At 38.4% G+C, this 21,736-nt stretch overlaps 1 protein-coding gene across 13 annotated transcripts in view; it reads right to left on the bottom strand.

Annotated features, from left to right (window-relative positions):
- The window catches only part of LTBP1 (latent transforming growth factor beta binding protein 1), a 191,471-nt gene that overhangs the window by 78,182 nt on the left and 91,553 nt on the right, over positions 1 to 21,736 (bottom strand). For all 13 annotated transcript variants that reach the window (XM_051783021.1, XM_051783026.1, XM_051783025.1 and 10 more), the window contains 2 exons: positions 11,918 to 12,020; positions 5,532 to 5,603 (listed from right to left, as the gene is read on the bottom strand). In XM_051783021.1, the coding sequence (XP_051638981.1) occupies positions 5,532 to 5,603; positions 11,918 to 12,020 (175 nt within the window). The remainder of the gene's footprint in view (positions 1 to 5,531; positions 5,604 to 11,917; positions 12,021 to 21,736) is intronic.

Below are 21,736 nucleotides of genomic sequence, written 5' to 3'. Positions count from 1 at the left end.
ACTGACCTAGTGGTCAGTCATTAAATGTTATTGAGTAAATATCTGCCTGGATAGATGTTTTCATGCAGTAAGTGCTTTAATATGCACAATAAATTAGGTTGCAAATTTAGACTGGAATATATAATTTACATTATTCATGAAAATTTTGCTCATTCTGGTACTTATATGCTAGGCTTCACTGGGAGTGCCATCTGACTGAATGATCTCCAAACTGACTCAATATACGGACATCAGCTTTTATTCTCTTTATGAAAATCAATTACAATCAATTACCTACTAACACCACAGAAAACACTGTTCCAACTGGTTCCACTATAGGTACATTGTTAACCACTATTAATATCCTCCGTTCTAAGAAACATATAATATCCAGATTTTTCTGCCTCCATTATAGTTGATTGTTTCAATAATAACATGATTAGTGAGAACAAGGGGCAAAAGAAACAAAAAACAAGGTTTCATTGTTAATTAATCTATTGCAATATTTTCTAAAATTACAGAAAAAACAGCTGCTTATTCTAAGAAATGACCCATTGATTTCTGTGAGCTAACATAACAGCAGCAGGAGAAATCAGTCCAACTCATTTTGTGCTTTTGCGTGGAATTTACTGGAACACAAGTTTGCAGATCCACACTTCTCAAACACATAATCAATGTCCAAACAGCAACCCAGCCCAGTTTCTGGAGATACATTTATTTCTCAGTACGATCATCATAAAAGAACTTCTTTGAAAGACGGTTGTTGACTTAGTAGCTAAGTAACATAAAAACCATTTCTTACAAAGCTAAGTTCTTTTATTACTTTAAAGTAGTAAAATAAATATACAACGTGCAGAGAAAACAAATTTATTACTGTATTTTAGGGACAAATGTAGGAGAGCAGAATATACCCTCAAAATTTATCTTAAATCATGATGAAGCCAAGGGAAAAGAGCTTTAAGTCCCCAGAGCACATGACTATAGAATTTGATCCATCAACATACAAGTACTAGTTTCTACAAGCTCATACACATTTTATTTTAAGAATATAGGGACTTTCCATGAACTTCCATGCACTTTTTACTTCAGTGTAAAACAACAAGTGTCCAGGTATTTTTCCAGTTCTTTAAGATAAGATTTCTAAAGTGCTCTACTGGCAATATGCTAGTTTCCTGAAAAATGAATCCAACCTTTTCACCAGCTGTTTTTTTCATTCTACTTCAGTTTTCCAAGAAAACCATTAGAGAGTAAGGAAACAGTAGTATAATTCAAAGCAGGGAACCAGAAATTAACACTGCATGTGGATTCTGACAAAGAAGTTGCAACTCTGATAAGCTGTATTTTGGCTCTAATGACAGCCTTAGGGTATCCATGTGTGTACATGCAATAAATCACCCAATTGAAAAGATAATTACTGAGGGGGAAAAGAGCTTTCTTAATAGCAATTACACTAAATTGTTCAAATTAACATACCCACAGATGGGTCTTTGTTGTCCTACTTACACATTAGAGAGAAGAATGTTTCATTATATTAGTTCACTCACTTGAAAGGAAAGAAATCAGGATCTGGTTATTAATCACACTAATACTTCTTAGTTTATGAAGCCTTTGTAGGCTTTTGACTGCAAAACCAGTGTAGAACAAAAGGTTAATTAGACTTTTAGGCCTGATTTTCAAAGGCAGTGAAAGCTGGACAATATTTAGGTGAAAACAACAATCTCCTTAAGCTGGAGGCACGGATTCAGAAATATATCCCCATTACTATTTTGTCTGGCAACCCTGGCCCTTTCTGAGCATGGACACAGCATGCATACCCTTTCAGTAAAGAATAATCTAATTAAAATGTACACTTCCATATAGACATGCTGTTCCACTCCCTTTCAATATAATTGTAAAGATCATTGAAAGAATATGAATACTCCCATGACAGCAGCTTAAACAATTTTCTCTCAACATCTACTGCTGTAGCTTTGCTCTGTGTTAGTGATATGGACAGCTCTTTTTGCATTAGTCCTGTCCTCTTTGCTCCTAGAAAAGCATTTCTGCTTCAGATAAACTAAGAGGACACTTTCAGCTGCCCCCATCGAAAAGCACATGCTATTAACCACTTCAGGACTGAAATGCACCCTGACAGCAGCTTTCACGAATGAAGCTAGCTTTCCTGAAGAAAATTCAAACAGAGGTCAAAATCATGACCTGCTGAAAGAAAATGGTAATCTTGTTACTTACTTCAACAGTACTAAATTCCATCATGCTTTGTTTCATGGGTATTTCTTCTCCCAGTTCCTTCCTTTTTTGTACCCCCTTTTTGGAGCGTGTTGGTGAGCAAATCACAGAGGAGCCATCCAAGCCTTGATAAGGCAATAGGGGAAACCTCCAACAGCCACCACCTCTGCCCTCTCCAGAAAGTTAAGAGATTGTGTCCATCCTCAATTCATCAACAGCCTACTTCCTGGTGAGATAATCCTACTCCCATTTGATGCTTAAACTCTAGATTATAAATTCCCATGTATCAACTACAAGTTATATTTAGAGTTTACAGCTTGCTCTCTTCTGGGATAATGACAGCAGTATAAAACAAACTATTTTAAAGCCTCATATTTCTTGCAGTGTTAGTTATGTGGTACAAAAATGTGTCAGGGGAAAATCTATCAAAATCCAGTGCAAAAAACAATGACTAGCCTACCAGGTATGGATCTGTTTCTGTACACTACCATGGCAGTACTTAGTTCCCTCAAATGCTCCTACCCAGAGACATATGTTCTCCCTCCCTTATCAGCCTGTCACTGCTCAATGAAACAATTTCCTGGCCTACTACAGACAACCTTCCACAAGTACCAGACAATTTTTAACCATCTGTAGACACTGACTAAGAATCTTAGTTTCCATGGAATAAGATTTGCCAACACCTACAATCTCGTGAAACAAACTGAATGCCCTACACGCCTTCAAATGCCTGCTGGGTTGCTGCTGTCTAGGAAACCATTGTGTGGGGTTTGTGATCAACTACTGAAGGTACCAAAAGCTCCCTTCTCTCCTGGATCATCCTCAGAGAGATGCCATGATGGCATCACGGCATCTTCTAGACACTTTCTGTGCTCAAAGTTAGAATACATCTCTTTTGCAGACTCCGAAAAACCTCACAAATAATATGCAGAATGAGACAATAGCTGGAAACATCTTGCTGAAATATACACACCACCTGTGTGTTTAATTTGAGGCATGAAAAGGTGGCCCATTTATGACTCACACTCACCTCCTTCACCTTTTCACTTTTCAGTTCTCATTAGTAAGTTACGATCAACATCTCCCCACTCCTTTTATTTATTAGGAAGACCCTATGGTTTTTCACTGCAGAGCAGGGAGCGAGCTCCTGAGATGCAATTGGTAGCTCTCTTCCATTCAGTTTTTACTATTTTGACCCACCTCAATTTTCTCTTGCAGTCTTCCAAATGCTCCTACCCTGCAAGCTGGTAAGCCACTAGGTAGAGGCCAGAGCAGCAGATCGGCTCAGGTGGCTACACTTGCAGATAGCAGCTCAGATCTCCCTCAGCAGTGAAACAGCATGATGTTTGTGTTTAATGCTCTAGGAACTTTATTATTTTGGTTGGTAAATGATTTCTTTATGCAACTGGTTATTGTACATTCCCTCATCAGAATGTTAAGTGAAAGTTTTCAGTTAAATAAGATTAACTTTATGTCCAAAATGCCTACAAATATCCTTTAACATCAGTTACTCTTTCATTTTATCCTGCTCTCCACCACCACTACTCTTTGTTGGGACCTCTTTTACCCTTACTGTATCAACAATGATTAACAAACCTGACCACAGCAATATCAGTCTCACTTGAACTCATTTTTCCCTTATTTCCCAAATCTCTCTCCAGAGTACCATTGCAAGACTGCTCACATCTTCTCAGACCTCCTTCTTGTTTGCTTGTGCTGTGCCAAACAAGTCAGACAAGCAATTAAGGTTTTTCCTACATCCTCACCTGGCACCTCTGTCCAGTGCTCAAAGATACACAGAAAGAACAACCATATGCCTATGGGTATCTCTTCAGCTTCATCAGAGAGAGATGCCATAGGCCAGGAGAATGTAAATGTCCCAAGCCTTTCTTTGTAGCTTCATGATCATGCAGATCCCACAACCCTATATGTTTTGATAACTTCAGTGTCTACAGCCAAGACGGAGAGATAGACAACAGGTTAGCAAAGGCATATAGAGCTTTTGGAAGACTCCATAAAAGAGTCTGGTGAAATAAACACCTGAAGAAAAGTACAAAGATCAGTGTTTACAGAGCCATTGTGCTGTCTACTCTCTTATATGGTTCTGAATCATGGGTCATCTACCGCCACCACCTGCGACTCCTAGAACGCTTCCATCAACGCTGTCTCTGTACAATCCTAAACATCCACTGGTCAGACTATGTGACCAATACATCTGTTCTAGAGCAAGCAGCTATCACAAGTATTGAGGCCATGTTACTGAGAACACAGCTGTGTTGGGCAGGGTACGTCCAAGGATGAAGGACCACCGCCTCCCTAAGATCTTGCTTTATGGTGAACTTGCCACCGGCTGCCACAAGAGAGGAGCCCCGAAGAGGAGATACAAGGACTCCCTGAAGCAACATCTCAGCCTTGGCCACATTGATCTCCATTGCCGGTCTACTCTGGCCTCCAGTTGGGAGGTCTGGACACACTATATATAATGCTGCTGCTTCCTTTGAGAACATGCACAGGATAACCATCAAAGAGAAAAGACAACGCAGAAAGAATCATGTCTTGCCAATACCATCCAAGGAGTCTTTCTGCCGTGCTTTTTTGCAACCGATCTTGTCTATCTTGCATTGGCCTTTTTAGCCACCAGCGTGCTTGTAGCAAATGTGGGTAGAGCCCTTCCCAAATCTGCATTCACAAAGCCTAGCCATGAATGTTTACAGCTAAGAAATAATACAGTCTAATCTTGGAGTAACACAACTTATACACTGTCAAACTCCACACATCCTCACCTGCACTATGCACAACCTGGAAGTATGTGGGTCACTGCTTTACACAGCAGCCAGGTACACATGCTTATAATCTTCATCTTGCCAGGGACACTGTCTGGTTTTTCTCAGTACTGTTGTGTCTAACCTCTAAGTCCAAAAGGATTTTTCTCTGATTACTCTAAACTTCCATGATTATAAAAATTATTCTATATTGCTAGTTTCCTCTGATTTAACTAAGTGTACAGATTCACTGTTCAGCAAAAAAACTGACAGAACAATGCCTCTTTATACTGAAGAGCAAAGTAAATGGATCCTTATGAAATCATCTTTATACATCATCAAAGAAAATTAAACTATAAGTAAAAGTTTTAAAAGATTTTTGCCCTGGAGGCAAAAAAACATGCTATACAGTTGCCAATATTTGGAAAGAGTTAAAAGTAGCCTCAACATTTTTTCTCAAATACAAATCAATAAACTGGATTCATTCATGTAAGTCATAAATATCAAAGAATCTGTCACAGAAAACAAATACACAAATACAATCAATTGTGGACACTATCATACCTTGACAAAATGTAGCATTGATCCTCTTGTAGCCTTGTGGGCATTCCATCATAGGACTGTATCCATGGTAAGCTGAAGAAAAAAATTATATCAGTTAAATAATGCTAATTTATATGCTTATTTCCAGAGCCTGACAGCCAAATTATCATATAACTATAAAAAAAAATCCAAGTTTTTTTGATGCTTGGTTAAGCATAAAAGATAAAAAAATTAAAGGTTGTACAGGTAACCTTAATTCCATCTCTTTCCATATGTTTACCACTTAAGATCTCAGTTATACAGTCAAATTTGTATTTTTTACAAAAACAGAAACCTTTGAAATCAGAACATTATCATTCATCCTATTTGTCCTCAAATATTCAAATAACTACTTTTGCAAACAAGCTACAAATATCATGTTGGGAAAAGATAAAGTTGAAGATTCATCATGGAAACTCAATGATGGTTTTATAACTGAAAGCAGCTTTAGAAAGCAAAAGTATCTTCAAATGTTAAGCAAAATTGTTGGGTACCAGTTCTCCTGCCATATTGAATTAAAAAAATACTTGAAATCCAGAGCAAACAGATACAAATAAACTTTTAAAATAAGGGGCGAGGGGAAAGAAGAAAAGGGCACATCTGTGATTACAAAGCTGTTGAATTTTAGAAGACTGAACTTCACTTACTGGTTGATCAGTGCAAACTGTCACAGACATAACACTGCAAAGTAAAGACTGAATTCAATTTTGCCAAAATAGAAAGTGTTCAGTTAATCAGTTTTTTATTTCTCTTTATTGGTTTTTTCTTCCCTTAAGGTTGTTTTTGAGACTACAGAAAACTATGTATTCATTCTTAAACATCATAAATAAGAGCAGTAACTTCTTTGTATGGTTATGCACTAAAATCTAACTTCTTGATGAAGCCCAGTAAGTTGTTAAACATATAGGACTAAACTTTTGGCACTATGATCACATACGTGCCTTTGCTAAGAGTCAAGAGAGTTTTTCATAATTTGCTACAACAGAGATCCCTTACATTTGGTCACATCTTTCGGTTTCCTTTGAAAGTGTTCTAAATGTTCAGTAGATAAAAAAAAAAGAACTTAAACCAAACCAACCAAACAAAAAACAACCCCAACAAAAAACCAGATGCAGTACTTTTCATCTTCACTGTATATAAATTGTCAAATAAGACAGAACAACTGAGTAACAATGTTGTTGATTGGCTTCACACTACATAGTGCCTGAATTGCACATTTATCCCTGCAGCTTATTTTACAACTGGTAACTGGTTAACTGTAACAGTGGGAGGAAAAAAAGGGAAGAAAAACCTAATAATTATTTTCATTGCTTCTAAGGGTTTTCCTATTATTTGGAAAAATTTAAGTCATGATCCTGAGTAGCAGCTTTTGGAGCGAGATAGTTTTTATTTCAAATTGCTGTGACTTATTTAAAATAATTACTTAATTAGAACATTAAGATTCTCCTTAGATATTGCAAAAATTACAAAATGGTTAAACACAAAAATAGTACGGGCTAAACCAGAGCAACAATATTATTAGAGTTTTGAACACATATTTTCCATCTTTACATTGACTACAACCATTTTAACTTAACCCAAAATCTGGAATTTTTTTCTTTTAAAGTGGCAGCTACAATCTTTTCACAATGTTAACATTAAAACCAGTTGAAATTTAAGGTGAGATTTACAAAAGCACAATGCTCTAGTCTCCCCAAAAAATCAACGAAACTCCTAATAGTCATGTTGGCAGAGTCAGACTCGTAATTGCACTCATTACATCCTAACTGATCTATGTTTGCCATTACAGACCCGATTCAATTCTCACTAAAACCAAGTGAGATACTCTGCAGTGCAGCCTGATGAACAAAAACAGAGGAAGAGCAGAACTCTTGCAGCTGTAGATGGAGACTAGCCCATAAGGTATGCCAGGCCTTTTCCAGTGCTGCAACACATTTTCCCTTCCAGGATGACTCAGCTGCTCTAGAAAGTGCAGTGGTGGAGTGAGGTCAGAGTTTTTTAACCTCTCCCTCCCTCCTCATCCTCCTACTCCCACACTGAACAGGAAATGGCAGCTTATTAGCAGCTGTTTTCTTCCTTCTACAAAGAGCAGAAACATTAACTGGGTCACAGTAGAGTAAGGAGTTTGTTCAGTGATGCCTAGTGATCCATGTGGGAGCTGGATGGAGTCCTACATTACTTACCCTTTATACACTTAGACAACCTGTTTGTAATTATTAACTGTTAAGAAGAAGCCTGACCAATCATAACATTCCCCATGTAACATAGAAATGCACTTTATCTTAAATGTCTTCTGTAGAAGCCCTCAAAAATGGAGATCTGTTCCAAAATTTCTTCTCTTGGTTTTCAGTAAAACTGAATAACCCATAACCTTACAGACATGGGAGCTGTCTCAGGCCAAGGCACTTAATTTTGCAATAGGACAGAAGCTCTGACTGAGCAGTGGCTGTGACCCAAAATATTCAAGTACATCTCTACAAAGTGACAGAGCCCTGCTTAAGACCATGGGAACAAGACACACATAAGCTCACACATGTCCTTAAGTAGCTGACTGAAGTGAGAAGAAAAGTGCCTGCTAGTGAGACTGAAGCATACGCTTAAATATTTTGCTAAAGTGTGTTACACAAAAGATCGCAACCTGACTACACATTATTACAAAAACAGGTCAACCTTAAACTGTTTATGAAGCTTAAAACCATAAAAGCAAAAGGAAGTCTGTTTGCTTCCAAAAAATTTACAAAAAACGGGTAATACCATTTTACTGAAGTATCAGAACAGGTCAAAATTATATGGGACTAATGTGGGACTAATTTTGCCTGTGGAGACACTGCCATAGATATCACTTAACTAACAACTTACTAATGATTTACTTGACTTCCAAATTTTTCCATCCAACATCATATAAATTTATACATGTAAATATATATGCATACTCTTTCTACCACTGAATCATTCTCATTGTTGCAAAAATAAAAATACTTGATGAACATAAACCCTTCAGCATCCACTCCATACTTCCATTAAGTCTCATAATAAAGTTACATTTATCTTTGAAAATTGTTTACAGAAACATAACACTTTGATACTGGCATGAGGCTCAGTTTGACACCTATGCCCTAAGGACACTTAGGCCCAGATTCAAAACAGATTTAGAGGTTCAAGTTGTATGCCTAAGTTCAAACTGATCATCTATAAAATTCTAAAATGCTCTAAGATCACTTAAACACCTTCAAAACTCCAAATTTATCACCTAAAGTTCTTAGAAATCTGAAAATTCACCATTTGCACCCATGCAGGCTTGCCATAAGACATGGCATGATTGAATAGCATCACACGTAGAATCATTCCTAAATCAAAGCTGGCCTAGAAAAAACACCTACACCGCTACCAAAGCTTTAATGAATATTCCTGAAGCATACACCTACCAAATTATGTTCTTGATATAATGCAGTGATATAATGACACTGCATTTTAATCTGGAGAAAACAGACAGTGCACCTTTCTCCTTCTCCCTTCTTAAAACACTAATGTACAGTGAGAACTCCCACCTAGAAAGATGAGAAATGTATCCGATTATGTCTAGGAGAAACAAACGCTTACTTTCCAGGAATGCTTTAATCAGAAGTAGAGGATTATTCCAAGTGACAACATTCTCTGTCTCCTCTTGAGATCATACAGTTACATTCAAAAAAACAATTCCAAATTGAGCCAGAAAGCAGGAGTGAGCATGACTCATACCGTAAGTAATTAAGGACTCTGGGAAAGAGACTGGGTTACTAGTCCTGTTCCAAGAATTGTTCCTGCATTTTATGGGTTAGGGCATCTCCTCATAGGTATAAAATGTAGATTAGAAATTATTCTGGCAGATAAAGGAACTCTGAAGTGTCCCATCTTGAGCAAGTGTGCTAGTCATTAAGCTTTTATAACAAAAAGACATTGCTCATCTCATTAGCATTTTAAAAAAAAGTATTCTTACTCAGTGTTTCAAAAAAAGGGTGCTGGACTTCCTTTCAGGAGAGGTTTTTAGGTTGAGTTCAGGCACTTTTCTGTACCCATCTAGGAAGGATCTGTGGATCAGGATTTCAGACCTGGTTTGCCCCAGTGTTTCCTTGATTGGTTGCTCTTAACACCATGCCAGACATTTTGGTATTAAAGATCTGCCTGACCAACATATTGACTGTGGATTCCAGGCTGAGACAACCAGTTTTTTACCTGAACAATGAAGAACTAACAAGTAGACTTCACTTCAAACCAGAAACCAAAAAATTTATATTAGTAGTTCCAAACAGTTTTTGGTTGAATCATCCCAGAAACTACAGGCCTGTCAGTCTCACTTCAGTGCCCAGTAAAATCATGAAAAATATTATTCTGGGAAATACTGAAAAACACCTGGAGGACAACACAGTCATCAGTCACAGCCAGCACAGCTTCATGTGGGGGAAGTTCTGGGATCATCAAGTCCAACTCCTAGTCGTGAACAGGACAGCCCCAAGAATCACACCATGTGCCTGAGAACGTTGCCCAAACGCTTCCTGAACTCTGTCAGGCTTGATGCCGTGACCACTTCCCTGAGGAGCCTGTTCCAGAGCCCAACCACCCTCTGGTTGAAAAACCTTTTCCTAATATCCAACCTAAACCTCCCCTGACACAACTTCATGCCATTCCCTCAGGTTCTACAACTGGCCACCAGAGAGGAGAAATCAGTGCCTGCCCCTCCATTTCCTCTTGTGAAGGAGTTGTAGACTGCGATGAGGTTTCTGCTCATTCTCCTCTTCTCCAGGCTGAACGAGCCAACTGACCCCTCAGCTGCTCCTCTTATGGTGTTCCCTCAAGGCCCTTCAATGTCTTCATAGTCCTTCTTTGGATGCTCTCTAATATTTTATATCCTTCTTGAATTGTGGTGCCCCAAACTGCACACAATATCCAAGGTGAGTCTGCCCCAGTGCAGAGCAGAGCAGGACAATCCCCTCCCTCGACCGGCTGGTGATGCTTTGCCTGATGCCCCCCCGGGACACGGTTGGCCCTCTTGGCCGCCAGGGCACTGCTGACTCATATTCAACTTGCCGTCAACCAGGGCAGCCAGGTCCCTTTCCATGGCATTGCTTTCCAGCATCTCATTCCCTAGTCTGTCTGTACATTCAGGGGTGTCCCATCCCAGGTGCAGAGTCTGGTACTTTTCTTTGTTAAACGTCATACAGTTGGCATGCATGGCCCTGTTAGAAACTGTATTTACATAATACAGGAATAAAAATTCAGGTACCTGAGTCTTATTAACTATGACCCCAAGGAGGCTCTCTCCCCGAAGCACATCAGAAAATAAACATACTCGAATGCATGAAAATTAAATGCTTTATAAACTACCAGATCAGACTGAGTCAGCATAAATTATGTCAGTCTCCTATGGAAGGAGGAGTCAGAGAAATAGAAGTAAAAGTAGGTTTTCTGCTGGAATTGTATTTATATCTACATTAAGACTTGCCAACAAAAACATGCTTCCAAAAAGATCTAACACTGAACATGTTTCCAACATTGCTATCTGTACAAATAACAGGGTCCTAGATGACCTAGATAAGAAAGATTGCAATCTCCTGCCCTATTTCTGGCCCACTAAATGCAGGTCCACTCCATCTGCAAAACCAAGATTACATTACCTTTACACATCTTTCATTTAATGATGAAAATATGACATGACACAGGAGTATTGTTATTCCTGTGCAACAATAATATAATTCACAGAAAGTTCAAGAGACTATCTTCACCTATCATGCAAAAAATTTGAAATTTCTTTTTCCTTATAATATGATGTCAAATCGTAGTAAAATGGTGAAAGAAGTCTTTGTCATTGTCTAATTGTTGGGGAAGATATTTCAAAAGCAGAGGAAAAAAAGTAACTGACAATTTAGAGCCTGGAAGATCCTGGCTCCAAACTTGAAAGTTCATCTGCAGTCCCAAGACGTCACTGCATTCTCTCCAAGCAGTAACTGGCGCCTCTATAATTTAAAATTTCTGTGCAAACTTAAAAAAAAAAAAAAAGTCCAGCTGGAAAAGGCAAGATGATTCAATGTGATTATTCTTCCTGCACTGAGAAAACACAACAGTCCACCACTGACTGAAAGGAGGAAGAAGGGGAGAAAAAACCCAACAATGTCAACTTTGCTGGCTGCACTGAGTGCCTGCATAATGTAACCCTGCTGGCATGCGGGGGAATTCCAGTTTCTACAACCTGTTCCTAATCAAATCATAGCACATTCTTTCTACTAGGTTCCTTTTGTTGTTTTTTTTCTAAAAAAAAAAAAAAAAGAAAATACTACTTGAGGGGGAAAAAAGGCATAAGTTGATCCAGAGAATAACAACAAAATAGCACTTACATGGCTTCTTGGGACATTTCTGGCATTTGTTAAAACCCCAGGAAGTACCCACGGTTCCACAGCAGTCTTCTTGCTTGGAGAGGCCAGGAAGTGCTTTGCCACACTGGAATAGTCAGGTAAAGAATACTCTGGTTAGTGATACTATAAAATGTTAACTTCTAGTACAATGTTTTTTCAGTTATCTTGGGTCAACCTCTTGCTGAGACACTGAAGATTCACTGGAGCTCTTAGCTGAGCTTAAATGGTGCCTATGCATTGCAAAGGCTCTCTACACAGGCATGACTCAATTAGGGGACATTATTATCTTCCCCTGTGTCAACTTGAAAAGAAAGAGAAAGAAACAGAAGGAAACAATATGCCACAAGAATGAGTGAGTATATTTCTAAGGTAGTAACTTACCACTGGCACCTATTCCCTACCTTCTTCCTCATCAAAACATCCCTGTCCACTTTTTCAGAAGCTATATAAATTGTCTCAAACACCTAATTACTCTCTTAGAGAAAGACAAAAAGTATGACTATGGTTTTTGTGTTATTTCCTACTAAATAGCCTCAATTTCCCATCAACTTCTGTTTAATGTTTACGATCAGTTACTGAAAACTGCCAAATTTAACGACAGATTCTGCTGCTCAGACACTGAAGATAACACATGTAAGATGACTAAAGTTGAAATTAGTGATGTCTGTGTTACTCCAAAGAACGCTCTCCCTCCCCATGCAAATATTCAAATTAATCATGCAATAATTTCTGAGGTCAATTGTCATTCCCCCTATCAATAATTTCCTTATTCTGCTTTTTATTAAAAAGAATACTAATTTTCAGAAGCTTACAAGGTACTAATTATGCTCTTGACTTCTGCAATTTTCTTCCATTTCTCATAGTAAAGAAAGCTTAAATGTATTTCAGATGCAGATGTTAAAAAACCCAAAACATCTAAACTTGCCAATCAGGTATAAAATGTAATGCACAATGCACAGGAGAAGTTCACAACAGGTGCCCTTAGTAATACTTTCAAAGCAAATGCTGTTATAAATAAGCACTGCAGCAAACAATTCAAATGTGCCAAAGTGTGAATCCTCAGTACAGAGCGAATAGACTTTCCCTAATCCAACTCTGCTTTCTGACAGCATATAAACCTCTGACCCAAATGCTCACGGACACTTAGCTTTCGGCTCAAGATAGCTGGCTCATCCTATGCCACAGGCTGTGGTCTTGCAGTTGCTTTCACTTCAGCTAGTAACCTAGTCACTCCGCAGTTCGGATTATGCTGAATGCACAGGCACTGACAGCTTCCTCCAACTTTTCTTAAATTTTTCTAATGCGCTCTTGATCATATGGGCACACATGAGCCAATGATGTTTCTGAAGCAGAGTTACTCTCTGTAGCTTCATAGTGTGACTAGTAACAGGATAGCAAGCTACCCCACATCAGGGTTCTGACTCATCAGAGGGTCCCCTCTGCATGGGGAGGGCTAGCAAGGCATCATCGCAGCCATCTTCTCTATCTTTCTCACAGATACTACCCCCAGGCACCTCCTGAAATATCTCTGCAACAAAGCAGCCCCAGTACACTATTTAAACATCAAACTGCAATGTGCAGCCTGCAGCAGCTCAGCACTTACTGCACGTGAAACTTAGACATCTGTCAAGGGATGTGCAAGAAGCTGGAAACATCCTCCATCTTAATGACAGCCACACATGTCAAAGTTTTTGGCACTATGGCAACTTAGCACAGTTATGGTGTGCCTCTGTACACCACCCATATACAGGGTACCACCACTTGTGCTTTGAGTCTCGTTTTAGGGTGACACATGAACAGCAAAAACAAGAGTGGCCAAAAAGATTCAGAAAGACTGCTCAGTTATTGTGCAACTTTAGGAGTCTATTTTCAATTGCTGTCTGCAGAGGGTCTGGTGACAAATTTTCCGATGTTGCAGGGGGTGAGGAAACAGTCCTCGCCTGGATGGTTTTTGGCTATGTTAAAGCAGCAAAGTATCTAAGCAAGTCTCACCTTCCAGATACTGGCCCAGGCTTACATTATATGAACACATCTTCCAGCTGTCTTGCACTAGACTGACCATTCCTGATCAGTCAGAGTCTGCTGAGTTGTTTCCAGAAGCAACTCTCAGCCTGGTACTTCACAAAGACTATCAAGATGCACAAATGGGGAATTCTGCACAACTCCCTCTGCTTTAGCAGCTCAGCTGTTTTGAAAACTGGAACTAGCTCTTCCAAGTGCCCCTAGCTAGACGATATACAGATTGTGCTGCAGTTTCCAGAAGCTTAAAAATCTTTCAGCTGGAAAATACTCATAATGCTTCCTACAAGTGGCTACACTAAAACTTCGAGAATTCGTATTACATCCTTAAACAATGCTGGTTTTCTCAACCTGTGTCCCAGGTGAGCATGCTCCAAGAAGGACCATTTTACATTATAACCACAGCTATTCACTTTTACTTTATAATTACAGATGCTCAGCCCTTTTCCTAGAACTGAGACTGCTTTTTCAAAGCCACTTATTGAAGTCGTACACTGTGGCTGTTATCAAGAGCCAGCTAAAGCATGTTGCACTCAACTCTTTTTCCCCCAGTGTATCTTGCTTTTACAACTCTCCTCTTTCTGAAAAAAAGTAGAAGGAATCAAGGTTGGTGCTGCACCTCCCCTTAGGATCTCAGAAATGGAGTCTTTGGGCAGTGAGGCACATAAAACCCAGTGTTTCTCTTCAAGGTCAAAAGCCTCAAGGACACATTCCAGCAGTTCACATGTGTCAAGGTAAGATTCCACTAACCTGAGAGCCAACATTGCATCATGAACTGGCCCTTTCCCCCCCCCCCCCCCCCCCCCAGAATAGAAAAGGTGTCATTTAATAGTAATAAATTAAAAACATAAAAAGTAAAGAAGGATGGGAGAAAAATAAAGTAGTGGAGGAGGAGGAAGATGAACTGAAGCCTACTTATAGTTTAGGTGTGGTGCTACAGTATTTGCACTCTACCAAAAATCATGATCTCTGTGGTCATAACTTTTTCAAATTTCCATATAAAAACCATGAGCAAAAATAAGGATGCCAAAGTCTGAGTCATCTGGCAATTGTAGTTTGTAGTCCTGTCAGTAAAAACTGGCAATGATTAAAGCTGCTGCTCCCACTGCCTCTATGGTGAATTAAAGCTTGAAGAATCAATGATAATTTGGTTAACATCCAGATCATTGTAGAAACTGGCCAGTGAGAAAAAGCAACTGCCACATGGGACTCCCAGTGCTGTAAGATCTGTGTAATTTTGGAGCTATGTATCAGAAAACATGACTGCTCTGCAGAGTCCTAATCCAAGCAGAAACAAAGAGTTCTTCTACGCCTAGTAAACCCTGATTTTTCTGATACATCTAATAGTGCTTCAGATACTCTCAACGCTCAAGTCACTGCACAGTTTCCTAGCCCGCTGCATTTTCTTAAGGTACTCTCCCCCTTTCATAACCCTTAAGCATCTATGAACTGAAGCTCTGTTTCTACAGGTCTCAAAAACTTTTATAGGTAATTTCTATCCACTTAAAAAGTCTTACCCACTTCCTATTACCAAGAACTCATTGGTTTTTCAGTCAGTCTTTTCCAGTCTCTGAGTCACAAGTGACTTGAAACATCACTTTGGGGAATTCACAACTATTTTTTAGTTTATCTGACCATTCAACACAACTCCAACACACACACACAAAAGCCTAAAATAAGCAGGAAAGCTAAACAGGCATACAGTTTGACTGTCCATGAAGATAATGCCATTCCCTAAGCTTAGGTTTACACCTCTCTGTCAATCATCTTACATATACTTTAAACTAATCTAGTCTGTATTCCTGAGGGGTCCTGGAAAAGAGAACAGATTTTCATGAATGGTATCTCTGTCACAAGCTTACTCGATCAGAAGGCAAAGAAGTCATGAAGGTTTCATATAAAAGAGTCCAACTGTGCTGAAAGAGGCTCAGCAGTAGCAGCAGTATGATGCACACATGGTACTGCTATAAAACAAAGTTCTTTCTGGGTAAAGAGCTCACAGACACTGAAAGTATTGTTTCGAATCCACATATTTTTCCCCATGCGTGCCTGGGCTTCTATGCCAATATTTTATATAACTGAAGGAAGTACTGAATATTCCCACTGGAAGACTGAAATTCTGGCTGACCCTGTGCTGGTGCACGAAGGCCACCCCAAGCCACATCACCTCTTTATTACTCTGTCCAGATTACAGCCTCTGCCCCATCTCCACAGTCTTGGAGTGCTAACAGTTGTGTACTGCCACCAGGGTTTCATGTGTTTTCCAATGCCAAGGGAAAAGGAAGGATTATATCCTTGAAATCCCTCTGCTAAGGCAGTAGAGGAAATTTATTCTGTAAAATGCAGTAGGGAGCCCAGTCTGGCAATTAGTCTCAGGGCAACCACAGAGGATTTTGGCCAGGGGACCACAACATTTCCTGGGACTCAGACACCTGCGTGACCCATCCACAAATCCCTGTCACAAGCTGTTAGTTAAAATCACAATACAGGTATAAATAAAGGGGTGTCATATGATTAACTATGATTGAAATTGATAGGTGCTTTGCCTGAGTTAATAGCTAATGACTCCAGGATTCAGCTCAAAAGACTCTATTTCACATACCACAATAGGAGAAGTGAATGGACACACTGTTTAACTTTCTGTAAACTATTCAACAGGCACAGACCTCGGATTCTTGCTTCTTTTTTTTTTTCCCTATAGGCACGACAAACAGAGTAAGAAACCTCAAACTTGGTAAACTGCATTACTGAAACCATTAACGAACAAACTTAATTAGCTTACTGACCATCTGAATGACAGGTTGTTACAAATGAAGAGTATTATCCCATGAACCACTGGCTCACTAACAGGCATTGTCTCATAAGCAGAGGAGAGAAACTTAAATATTTCCAGACTTTCTAGAAGAACTGGTAAAGAATTTGTTTTGGCTTAAACAGAACATTCTTCATAGGCAACTAAAAATTATCCAGCTTCCTTCTATTTGAGTAATTAAAACAGTGTTTGGAGTTTTTGGTATCTGATACATCTTTAATCTTCTGATATTTCAGATTATTGATCTTGCAAAGAAACTATTGCAAATGAAGCATTAATCCTGGAAATGAATCCACACCAATTTCTGACAGTCTATTTGTTTAAGAACTTCAGAAGCCAAACCATGAGCTTCAAGGAATTCCAGACAGTTATTTTATTTTATGAGATGGTATTTTTGAAACTATTCTACAGAAAAAAGGTTTTAAAAGTGCTCTAAGAGAACAAGTACCAGTATGAAGTACGAAACCGTATAATTTTTCCTGCCTAAAGAATATAAATAGGAAAGTTCATTTCATACAGCTGTCACAAAATGAAAATACCTGAAATTTACCTCCATAGGAAATGTTTTGTTAAATCTCAAATTCAACAGGCATACTTATACAGTTGAATGAATAACTTCAAATGGCATATTACTACTGTAATCACCTCTGCAGTATATACACTATGATCATGTTGCATACAGCAGTATCAATATGTTAGGTTAGGCATTAAGAGCTATCAACACATTTTCGATTTCAAACTCAAAAACTTTGCTGCCTTTGTTTAATATTTCCCATTTGAAAAACTCATCAATTATCTAAGTCCAGTTCCTAAACACTTTATGTATATTCTCAAAGTTAAGTACCCGATCAGCATATGCCCTTGGCTGAATAAGGTTACGTAAACGCTTAATGATTTGCAGTCAGAATCTTTACCATGATACAAGCTGGTAATTTCTGACCTTTTCCAGCTGCCACCAGTCACTTGGCTTATTTTGTATTCTACCAAGTCTGACAGCAGACAGAAGTGTGTTGCTCAAACAAAACCAAATGTTTCCTGTAAAAGACATTACTGAAACACAGTATTAAATAAACCATTTCCATAGAAATTTATCCCACTTGAGATGCTGATTAACTAACATCTGTTGATCAGACATGCTAAGCAGCATTTGAAACACATTTGAACACATATGTGCACTGAAAAATGGACAGCCTTTGTAATTTTCAGTAAAGTCTTTCCTAGTGTTCACCATTAATGTTATTTAGCTTAATTAAAACAATCTATCAAGATGTGCTTCTATTGTCTGCTATAGGTGTCATATTGTGATTTGATTCCTAACCATAGGAAAACACATGAATATACTTAGTTAACACTTCAAAGTGGTGGTCTTAAGGGGTGAGAAAAGCAGTGCTTAACCATCTCTATATGAAGTTTGATAGATAGTAGGCATCTGCATTCTTTTCTTGATTTAAATGCAAAGTCACCATATGCAAAATCAACAGGACTCAAGAATATCAATACAATCTTTACTAGATGCACCACTGACACTGTATAAGTTTTTTAGGAAATACGATATTCTGTGTCGTAAGGCATTTTTGTTAGAATTAAAATAAAAATCTGCAGAAAAAAAGAAGATAAACATAATCTCCCTTATTTACTTGCTTTTTAAATACGACCTAGAGAATCAGTGGTCTAAGATGACCAACGCCTTGGATTTCAGAAATAAAGGACTACATGGCTGTAAAACATCTTTCAGGACAAGTCTCCATGTTCAGTCTCCAGCTTTTGAAGGCACCATAACATATAGTGCTCTCCAGAAATTTATTGTTTTCCATCTTAAGTGGGATTTCAGTCCTACTGCTTCCACTGTGTTCATTTCCCAACTTCAAGTCTCTATGTTCTCTGCATTATTTTCTATATAACGAGGTGCAAGTTTAGGTAAAGGTTTGTTTCCTATATCTTTATGACAACAGAAAGTTTCTGCCCTGCAGCTTAACTGTTAGTTTATGATATACCCTGCAAAAATATTTCTGGTACTAGGAAAGCCATACTTTTGTATGTGAGATATCATAGTAAGCTATCATGTGACATGGTAAGCTACCCTGGAGCAATCACCATTAACATATTCTAGAGGAGAAATAATTGCTAAGCATTTCACTAGAGAAAAGAGAGGCAGCCAAGAAAAGTGAACTGACTTAAGTACAAAAGAGAACCATCCAAAACACTATTTTTTCTTATATTATTTTTAAAAAATTCAAATATTAATACTACTTTTATAGTTCTCTTTCCACTTTACCTACCAGTGCTGAGAACACTTCAGAAAACAGTCACAATTAAGCAACACATACATACACGTGTATACGTATTTATGAAAACGTGTCTTTATTTATCTATTCTAATCAAACTAGAAAATTTCATTCCTCTAGCCCCTCCCTGTCCTCTAAGCTTGTAGACTGACATCTTTTCACACATCTTTTACTAGCCTCTTCTCACCATTGCTGCCTTTGGTTACAGTCACTTATGATACTACAGACAGCTAAGCGAATAGAAGGTCTAGAAGAATTTCTATGTCAGTAATTAAAAGTCATCGGAGGCCTGATAACATGACCAGATTCTTTAACTATCTGTACCATAATGTCCTCTGAGCTTCATTTCAATGTGGCTCCAGTTGCTCACTTTAACAGTATGCATTCAGTTGGAAATTCACTGCAGAAAACACACTGTGTTGGAATTTGAGTACAGCGACTATCCTACTGTTTTTGAATGAGATACATTAAGGGAATTTAACTAAGGTGGGGTGAGAAAGAATGTGCTGGGAGATGAAAAATATTCCACGGAAGGTTGTGAGAAAAACCTCAGAGCACTATAATCAAAGGACCTGTAATTGAAGAGCAGCTGAAATTTGAGGAAGAAGGAGAGAACGAGAGATGGAGAGAAACATAGAATGGCAGAAGTTACACATTCACACAAAACCACGAAAGAGATTCTGATACTTTTTTAATCTTGTGCTTTTAGCCCGGACCAGAGTCCTTACTAACTTGGTTGATTTGCTTACAAGAGGCCACACACATATCCTTCCATCAATCTGCTCTATACACAGTAAATTCATCTCTGATCCCAGGATATTTAATAAAACATTTCTGAAGCCAAGTACACAATCCACCCTGCAAAAAAATGTATAAAAACTGATGATTGTTGAACAAAGTATGGATATCAAAATTATCCAGCATCGACTCCAGAAAGGACTTGCAACACATTGTTCCTAACAGGGAAACCTCAATTTAGTATCTCATCTGAACAGATAAAGAGAACCCTCAAATACAGCAAAGCAAATATGAAGGAAACAAAAAACCTAATTCTTTTAGAATAGATCTCTTTAAAAGTAAAAAAAAAAATAGGTGTTTATCCCAGTTCAAGGTATATTTAACATACAAATAAATAATATGCACTGCCTGAGTGCAGGAAAAACAACATTTCAGATTCAAATTTGAATAGTCAACAAGTCACTTAGGTCTATATGTATGGTAAGGTCTTAAATGAATGCTCTATAAAATGCCATCCTAGAACTCCAATTCTAAATTGATCCATTAAATTACATAACAAAAGGCATATCTGAAATCCTTATTATGCTCTTCTTCAAGACTGACATTGAAAGGATCGATGAAATCTGTAAAAAATGAGAACATGCACTATTCTAAAGTAGGAGGCACTACCCTTTCTTGAGAGCACTGCAAAGACACATTTTTCCAGGGGAATACTGAAAAAAAAATTATGAAAATTGGTGACTAAGCATTTAGTAGGATTGCAAGTCAGACATGAGGGCAATGGAAGCATATTTTCCCTTTTCTCCTCCTTTAAAAGGAGCAAGCTACTGTCTTCCAGAGAGTGATGAGTAAATTTTAGTTTTAAAACCATTGTAATGTGAGGGGCAGGCATAGGACACAAAGTTTTGGTATGTCATTCAAAATGCCTCGCTTATGCATGCCTCAGAAACAACACACAGGAAATGATCAAGCATGAGAGGTAGGAGATAAAAGACAGAGCACCTATTGCCAACTGTAAGACCAAGGAAGGAATTTTGGATTCCTCTATATATGAGTACAAATAGAACTACAAATAGATACTAAACAACTATTAATTATCATAATTATTTCCAGATTTTTATGATTGTGCATCATAATGCCATGTTAGATTGCTCATTCTTAGGAAACAGAGAGAAATGGTTGTTTGACACAGGCCCTGCTTCATTTTGTTGTGAAATCCATGAACTTTCTTTTGAACATGTGCTTCAACAGCTGTCAAAGAAAAAAAATCTAAGTTTTTACTATTCCTTAAACAGACAAGCACAAAGAGCTCATCAGCGTAAATTAATTGTAGATCCCAAATCAAGCGTTCAAGAATTAGTGAATACTAGCCTATAACATTCCATACTCAAACTTAACTCTGGTGTTTTAGAAACACTTTCGGTGCATTATGACATTTAAATTTGCTTCTTCCACAGCATTTTTCAGAATGAATTATTTGTCATTGCCCTCCTGAGATGGTCTAGCATGGTCTAGTGGGGGGCGTTGGGACTAGATGATCTTTAAGGTCCCTTCCAACCCCTTAACATGCTATGATTCCAGAAGGTAACTGCTATCACTACTTACCATCTGACGACTACACTACATTGCCATCACCCGGGTCTGACAGCATCCTGCTTCTACTCCTGTCTGTTCCCCATTACCGCTCCTTTCCCAAGTCTCTTTCTTGCCCATTTGTGAGTCAGGGAGTGAGGTCTCTTCTTTCTTTTTTTTTTTTTTTTTTTTTTTTTAAATTGGGGGCCAGGGTGTTGCACGCTGCTTAAGAGCCTTTAAAAAATTTCAGTGACAGTTCAAAGAAACAGCTAGAAGATACACTTGTAAAGGGCACTTTGCTGTAGTCCAGCATTTCAGGGAAGATAGGTGCCATCTCTCTGAGGGGAAGGCAGACCATGGTGAAATCTTTGGATA

The sequence above is a fragment of the Manacus candei genome, unplaced genomic scaffold (genome assembly GCF_025592945.1).
Source record: "Manacus candei isolate 608988 ecotype Guabito, Panama unplaced genomic scaffold, ASM2559294v1 h1tg000017l, whole genome shotgun sequence".
NCBI classification, from domain to species: domain Eukaryota; kingdom Metazoa; phylum Chordata; class Aves; order Passeriformes; family Pipridae; genus Manacus; species Manacus candei.
This window is presented reverse-complemented; position numbering and strand designations above follow the sequence as displayed.